The sequence below is a fragment of the Chanos chanos genome, chromosome 2 (genome assembly GCF_902362185.1).
Source record: "Chanos chanos chromosome 2, fChaCha1.1, whole genome shotgun sequence".
Taxonomy (NCBI): Eukaryota; Metazoa; Chordata; class Actinopteri; order Gonorynchiformes; family Chanidae; genus Chanos; species Chanos chanos.
Genome location: NC_044496.1, coordinates 23836434 through 23843823, shown reverse-complemented (window position 1 = coordinate 23843823; position 7390 = coordinate 23836434). Strand labels below are relative to the sequence as shown.

General features: G+C 37.0%; 1 protein-coding gene across 1 annotated transcript; it reads left to right on the top strand.

Moving 5' to 3' along the window:
* The first annotated feature begins 2135 nt into the window (after positions 1-2135).
* scamp5b (secretory carrier membrane protein 5b) lies at positions 2136-7152 on the top strand. Its single transcript, XM_030765175.1, has 6 exons — positions 2136-2207; positions 3757-3901; positions 5226-5382; positions 5898-5999; positions 6286-6403; positions 6964-7152. The coding sequence occupies exons 1-6, from the start codon at positions 2136-2138 to the stop codon at positions 7150-7152; spliced, it is 783 nt and encodes a 260-aa protein (XP_030621035.1).
* The last annotated feature ends 238 nt before the right edge of the window (positions 7153-7390 follow it).

Sequence of the window (7390 nt, the reverse complement as noted above, 5' to 3'; positions counted from 1 at the left end):
TCATATTCAACAAAACATCCATAAAATTGACTTTTATCACTTCTGATTTATCCATTCCACAAGGCAAATATGAGATATATATCTAAATTGTTTCATTTCCCACAAACAAACAACACACACACACACACAAACAAAAACGAAAACAAAGACTTTGAAATTTTCATTTCCACTTTCGAAATTTCAAGGATTCCCACTTAATGTATTGTCACTCAACTGCTTTCAGCGTTCAAATTTTTCTCAATCAAATTTTCTTTTTTAGCATGTCTTAAACGCTACAATTATTTTTGAATAATGGTTAATTATTTTTCAAACTCCCGTCTTAAAGTTAAACTAAAAATACAATATTCTGTATGATTTAATTTAAGTGTTTATATGGATTAACCGATAAAAAGTTACGTTGTAAATTGTCCTGTCAACTGAAACACGATATAAACTGAGTAGTTAAAATAATAAAGAAATCAGTGGCATGTTATCCAAATTGATCATGTACTTGCAGTCTTCTTATGTACAGTGCAGGGGGGATTCCCTTACCAGTCTATATCCTCGCATCATCTTGACGTTGGTGTATTTTATCAGCCTCTTGGGGAAAAAAAGAAAAGAAAAAATAAGGGGAAAAAAAAAAACAAAAACAAACAAACAAAAAAAACCGCAAGCAGTCACACAAAAATTCACACGCAAAATGTCAGGGCAGAAGCATCTCCTGGTGAAAAATCGCAGTAAATACCGTCCAAAAACTAGAAGAACCACTGAGCATCAGGAGAGCTGCTAATCCATGAAGAGTATACTGCTGGCACTGTTTCACAAAGTCTTCAGTTGGTGGCTGCATTAAAAATTGATGGGGTGCATACGTCATCGTCAACTGCTACATTCAACCCGAGGTCTCTGAAAACGCGGGAAGCAGAGTGAGAACGTGAGAACGAATGATGGGATTTTCTGTCATAGCCGTTACTCTGTGTACGTTGTCGGCGCATCGCAGTCATGTTTCGACCATCTGACACAAGCTTCCCAAGCGTTTTCAAATTAATTCCGATGTATTCCAATCCAGATGTGGACGACTGGGGTAAAACAGTATCTGTTGGGACACTGAATTAATATTGAAGTAAGAAGGCGCACCGTGCTCAAAGATTTGGTTTGCGTGCATAAATGCATCTCTCTCGTGGTGTGCGAGGAGTGTTTTGTACTAGTGTCATTTTAATCCTCGCTTTATCACTGTTGTAACCTGCAAAACTAAAATGCAGGCAGCCAGAGTCATGTGTTACAGTAGGGAACAACTGATGCAACAAGTTAAATCAGTGTGAAGAGATAAGGTCGCCGAACACATTTGCTGAGAAGACTCATTTTGACCATCTCATTCACGATAATAAAGGAACGCCACGGTTTAACGGCAACTTTATGTACAATGCTGATTTGACTAGGCAGGCTTATTCTGATAGGAACACCGCCCTCTAGGGTTATTGGAAGTCATGACATCAAATTTTCCTCTTGTGTATAAAAAACAGGAACATTATGTTCGGTTGACAAACCCAAGTATGCTGGGGATCTTATGAGGAATGTAACCTTAATCTTACATAGAATTTAATTTCTATTTATACTTTTTCTATGGTACAGAAATTTTGTCTGTTTATGAAATCTGTTTACTCGTTATAATTATTATCATTATTATTATTATTATTATTATTATTATTATTATTTCAGTTACATCTGATCTGCGTGAAAATGGTTAATTCTGTCAAGTGTGTCATAAATGGCCAGTAGCTGTCCTCCCCTGCTGTGACAATGTAAGTAATTACACTTCAGCGCTTCAGTGATGAAAGCAATTTAGTCATCTACTTAGTTGATTCTGGCTGCTGATTTACGACTGACTTGATTTTGTTCTAAATCCCTCCTGTGACGTTCCATTGCTTGCCCGTGGTATCGCGCCTGACATACGAATCATGGTGTGTTTAGACTTCTCAAAAGTCTACGTAAATTGTTTGAATCACGACTGGATAGACTGGTGTCTAGTCAGTCGTTTCCTGGTACTTGAAGATTAAGAAAGTACCTCAGCGATGTAATGACTTTTTATTAAATACAAGAACACCTACAAACAGTGTCTCACTCGTTTGTTGTACATGTTACATACGGGACAGTGCGTCATGGTGATTTCAGTACCGCGGACAGCAGCCGCCGGGACAGCGTATTATTGGTTCCTTAAACGGAACAAGGGCGTATTATTAGTTGAATCTCTTTCTGCGATTGGACAATGTCCACACGGCATTAAAGTGTATGAGCGAGGATAGGACATTTCTACCTGAAGGATTGTAACGGCCTCGATCAAAGTCTTACTTGGAACAAAATAGTGTACCAGGGGAATGTAGCTTCCACCGTTGACAACAGCTTGATGTTGAATTCGAGGGAGCACAATTTACTGAATGCATCTGAGTGCTGGTACATTCTAGATAGCCAAACAACACTCAAGGGGAGGTAAGGAGATTACTCCACGTATCCATTCAAAGTCTCTTTTCAATCCAGGCCGTAAAGCTTAGGCAACTGAATGGCAACTGAGTGAAAAATACTATAGTACTATGTGAATCGAATACTTAGAAGGAGGTTGAGGCTTTTGCTATGTGGCCAGTTGAGGTAAAGGCTGGAGAGCTACGTTAAGTGCATCACAGAAGAGTTATTGTGGCTGTGGACAGTTAAAATAACACGCTAGGGATTCAGTTCTGTGATCCTGGAGAATCCTTTAACTCTAAAGCTAATGCCTCTTTGCTCATTTACGTGTCAGTATCTGTGGTTTAAAGACGCTTTGCCAAAGTAATTACAGAGCTGAGAGTGCAGCTGACATTTTATTTATTTACTTAATTTACTTTTCTACCTGGTCACGGTATTTAAGGTGTAACTTCTAACTTCACTGGATATCATGTCCCATTCTAATGACGAGTTATGTGGTGCAATACCTGCCATATCCACTAGGAGCTTGGTGACTGCACATATTTTAAGTGTTCTATGAAGGTACTCTCACGGTCTCTATGATAAATCGACAACATGTAATTTTCATTTCAGACCATGTTATTTGTAGGATTAATATATTGATTCTGAAACATCAGACTGATTCTGCAATATCAAACAGTAAACTTGCTTCAGTGACCCCTCAGATGACAAAAAAGTAAATCACACCTGAATCACACTTTTAAAATGTAATTTGTGAGACACTGTTCATTAAAGATGAATGACTTAAAGTATACTTAAACTTTTCGTTAATGACATCACAATGTGTAAATAAACATTTATATGTGTTTCTCAGTTTTACTGGACTGTTACAAAGGCTTAAAATTGTCATATAGTATGGATTTGGGTTGGAAAGATTGGTTTAGGTCAGTGTTTAGGTCTGCGTGAATATTTTGCTGAATAATAATGATAATTAACTGAGAAATCTCTCAGAAAGAAAGTGGTTGTTATTTGACATGTCAGCCCACTGGCAGTATGATAATTATCTTACAAAATTAAACTTTTCTTTTTTTAATCTCAGAATATGGACATTTTTTTTCTGTTAGTCTACAGTGCAGGTTATTTATTTTTCTAGTCTTCACACAGTTGTATGACTGTCATTGTGTTCATTCTTCATTTTCAGAACCAAGAGACGAATATAAATTGAACAGATAAATCTAAAACACAAGAAAAAGAAGGATTACACTCATGGCTGGTAAGATCCATGTTGTACTTCCGCTAATGTTTGGATCAAAATGAAACATATTTGAAATGCTTCAAGATTAGAGACTGATTGGTCTTTGTCTTGCAGAAAACAACTTCCCACCGTTGCCAGGGTTCATCCCTCTGAAGCCATGCTTCTACCAGGACTTTGAGGAGATTCCGGATCAGCATCGCACTATGTGCAAAAGGCTGTACCATCTGTGGATCTGTAAGTATTCAAGTCTTAGATGCACTGCCCACTTATTCTAGAATGTTTTTTTTTTAAATTAGAAATGAATTATATCAGTACAAGAAGTTCATGTGTACTGCAGTGTGAACAAAAGGTTGCACATAGAAAAAGTTTATTCTTAAATATGTGTTTATCCAAGCTAAATTTTAATTATGTTAGTTAGTGCATTGTCTTCCGTCTGTTTAGAGTCATGTAGTGATTAACTGTCATTTTTCCCCCTAGCAGATTACTCAGCTAAAGTAATCTTTATAAGGTATTCAGTATATGTGTTGGTGTTGTGTACAGTGAAATGGCATGCACATATTTTTTTTATGTCTCTTCTTCATCACTTGTTCAGGAGGCCAAGCAGTGTGCTATGAGAGATTCAGATATTTTGGCTATTAGTGTGCAGAGTCGTTTCATTCATTGCACTTCATAATTGCTGTTGCTGTTTTTTTTTTTTTTTAATTTATTTTACATTCTTAATTATCTCTGTTTAGAGCATGCTAATCTAACTCTAACTCTAATTCTGCATTCAAATCAAACATATATTCCTGTCATAATTGGTGGACCTGAATTCATGACGAAAATAAGTTTGATGAATGAGGCATGAAGTCTGTGTCTGATCAGGACTTATTTTTAAATATATTTGGGTGGTTTTTTTTGTTTTGTTTTTTTTGATAGATGAGGATAATTGCTCCATCGAGTTTGTAAAGAATGCAGAGAAAACAGCATTAATTTAAATTTAGGACTATTGACAGTTTGACATTGCATCTCATAGAGTTTCTTCCAACATTTTCCATTTTCAGGAGTATGTTTGCTCCTCAGAGTGTGTTTGCTTTTAAGACTTTTGCCAGTGGAGTGGATTTTTCAGATAGCAAACTTGTTTTTGTGCAAAATGCAGAACAAGTGTAGGTCAGCTGTGCCAAGCAAACTCAGCTCAGATTTAAATAAGTTCAGTTTTATTCTTATATGAGTGATTTGAACAGTCCCTCCAGTAATGAGACCTGACTTGTTGACTTACAAACCTAGGGCACTTTCTTACAGCATGCTGTCACTGACATGAAAACCCTAACCCTGCTTTTAAAACTGTTTCTCTCATTCTCTGTACCTCTCTCTCTCTCTCTCTCTCTGTCTCTCTCTCTCTCTCTCTCTCACACACACACACATTCAGTTAAACTGCTGTTTCAGTTATATTTATGTGTATTCAAGTAGAAATACATTTATGAAAAAAGCAACTGCAGTCAAACTCTTTTCACCTCTGTTGTCCATTATGCATTTTCCATTAGACATAATCTCTCTCTTTGCCTGGGTTCTGTCTCAGTATACAGCGCTACACTGGCTGTTAATTTCATTGGCTGCATGGCATGGATGTTTGGTGGAGGAGGAGTCACAAACTTTGGGATGTCAATTATCTGGCTCATTTTGTTCACACCCTGCTCCTATGTTTGCTGGTTCAGGCCCATCTACAAGGCCTTCAAGTAAGTCCTTAAAGCAAAATGACTGGAAAAAATCACTACACTGCCTGATGTAATGCTGACATCACAGTTTTGATTATTTTACCATAAATGATGAATTTAAAACTTCCACTGCAGCTTCTGTTTGTCTTTTGTTCATATCAAACATGCTTTTTGTCTCTTCTGTAGTTTAATGAGATGCCACAGCATCTTTTTTAAATTTATTTATTTATTTATTTTTTTGCTCAGGTGCTGACACAACAGATGTGGCTGTCCTTATAGCCTCACAGAGACACTTTATCACAGATGGTTTATCATGTTTTTTAACGATCAGTCAAGCTTGCTTCCATTTACAAGCATTTTCAACCAGACACTGAGGAATATAGAATACGAAAGCTTTTACCCTTTCAACTTAAAATATTTCTTTCCATGCACTTAACTCTCCTTCTTACAGAGAAAAAGTACAATTGTTAAGAGAGGTAGTGAATTTGTTTTTCTGCATTTATTTGGGTTGTAACAGTGTTTATATGTTTCTTTAGGACTGACAGTTCCTTCAACTTCATGGCGTTTTTCTTTGTCTTCATGGCTCAAGTTTTAATCACCATTATCCAGGCCATAGGGATCCCTGGATGGGGAGTTTGGTAAGAGATTAAGAATTTTGGGGTGCCCTTCCACAATTTTCTCATCTTTCTTTTCTAATTTTAAGGATGTACTCTGCATCAATGATATTTAAAACAAAGCAATGAAATGATCAAGAAATGATCACGGAACACTAAATTTCATGATTTGAATTCAAATAATGATATAAAGTAGATTGTGTTCAGACAGCTTCATTCCTTTCTATTTCTCAGTGTAATAAATGCATGATTATTTGAATATATGACTGTTAAGCATCTTTCTGTTTTCATTTTCTTCTCCCTCCCCAAGTGGCTGGCTTGGCACCATCAGTTTCTTTGGCACCAGTATTTTTGCCGCCATCATAATGCTGATCCCCACAATCATGTTCACTGGAGTGGCCACACTGTCCTTCATCGCTCTCACAAAGGTTAAAACACGTTAAATAACTGTCAGCTATACAGCTATGTTCTGTGTTTGAAACTCACCCTCTACAGAGACATTCTGAAACTGTCTGAAAGGTGTTAAGATATAAAGTCTGTAACAAAGAAAACCCATAATTTTTGTCTCACAAAAAATAGCAAGAAATGTATGAGAGGAAGTTTACATTTGGAGTTTTGTGAAAAATCATGTTTAAAAAAATAACCCTTTGTTAAGTTACTGATGACCGATTTAGCCTCGTTGTAACTGCCGTTCAGTAACTTCTGTAATGAAATGAAACACTGGTAGCTTTAACTGTTCTCAGGCAAAATTGACTTTTTCTGACTCTGACAGAAGTATAGTGTTGTATTAGCAAGTTTTTTAGGGGACATTTATAAATTAGCAATAAATCACATAGAGATGTTTATGATTATCTGCAGTTACATATGCAATTTTTTTTCTTCTTTACCAAGGTTGTTATTTATATATATATATAATTTTGGTGATATCTGGTACCCCTTGGTATTTCTCAGTGCTTCTTAACATTTTTGCTTCTCTCTATTGTGCCAGGTGCACAACTTCTACCGTGGAAGTGGAGGGAGCATGAGCAAGGCCCAAGAGGAGTGGACCACGGGGGCATGGAAGAATCCTCATGTCCAGCAGGCCGCGCAGCAGGCAATGGTGGGGGCAGCTCAGGGGGCCATGCAAGGCCAACAGGAACAGCAATACACCTCCAACCCCAATTACAACCAGATGTAGCCTGACAATCAGATCTAGCCTTTAAGTGCAGAGCATGTCACAGTTACCAGGGATTCTCAGCCTTTGCTAGTTCTCCCGAGATGTAGTTGAAAGATGGAATATTTTAAGCAGGATTAATGATTTATGTTCATTGTTGATGGATGGTGTAACCAGACAAGGAAAATAACAGGTGCAAAGAGCTTGAGGAGAACAGTAATAAGGAGAATGATCAACATGTTAAAGAAATACAGTTTTTCTT

Excerpts from the sequence above, each read along its gene's own strand:
- scamp5b (XM_030765175.1), top strand. The coding sequence starts at position 2,136 with ATGGTGATTTCAGTACCGCGGACAGCAGCCGCCGGGACAGCGTATTAT. Across the intron at positions 2,208-3,756 it reads TCCTTAAACGGAACAAGGGC|AGACTGATTGGTCTTTGTCT; the intron begins GTATTATTAGTT and ends CTTCAAGATTAG. Across the intron at positions 3,902-5,225 it reads GCTGTACCATCTGTGGATCT|TATACAGCGCTACACTGGCT; the intron begins GTAAGTATTCAA and ends GTTCTGTCTCAG.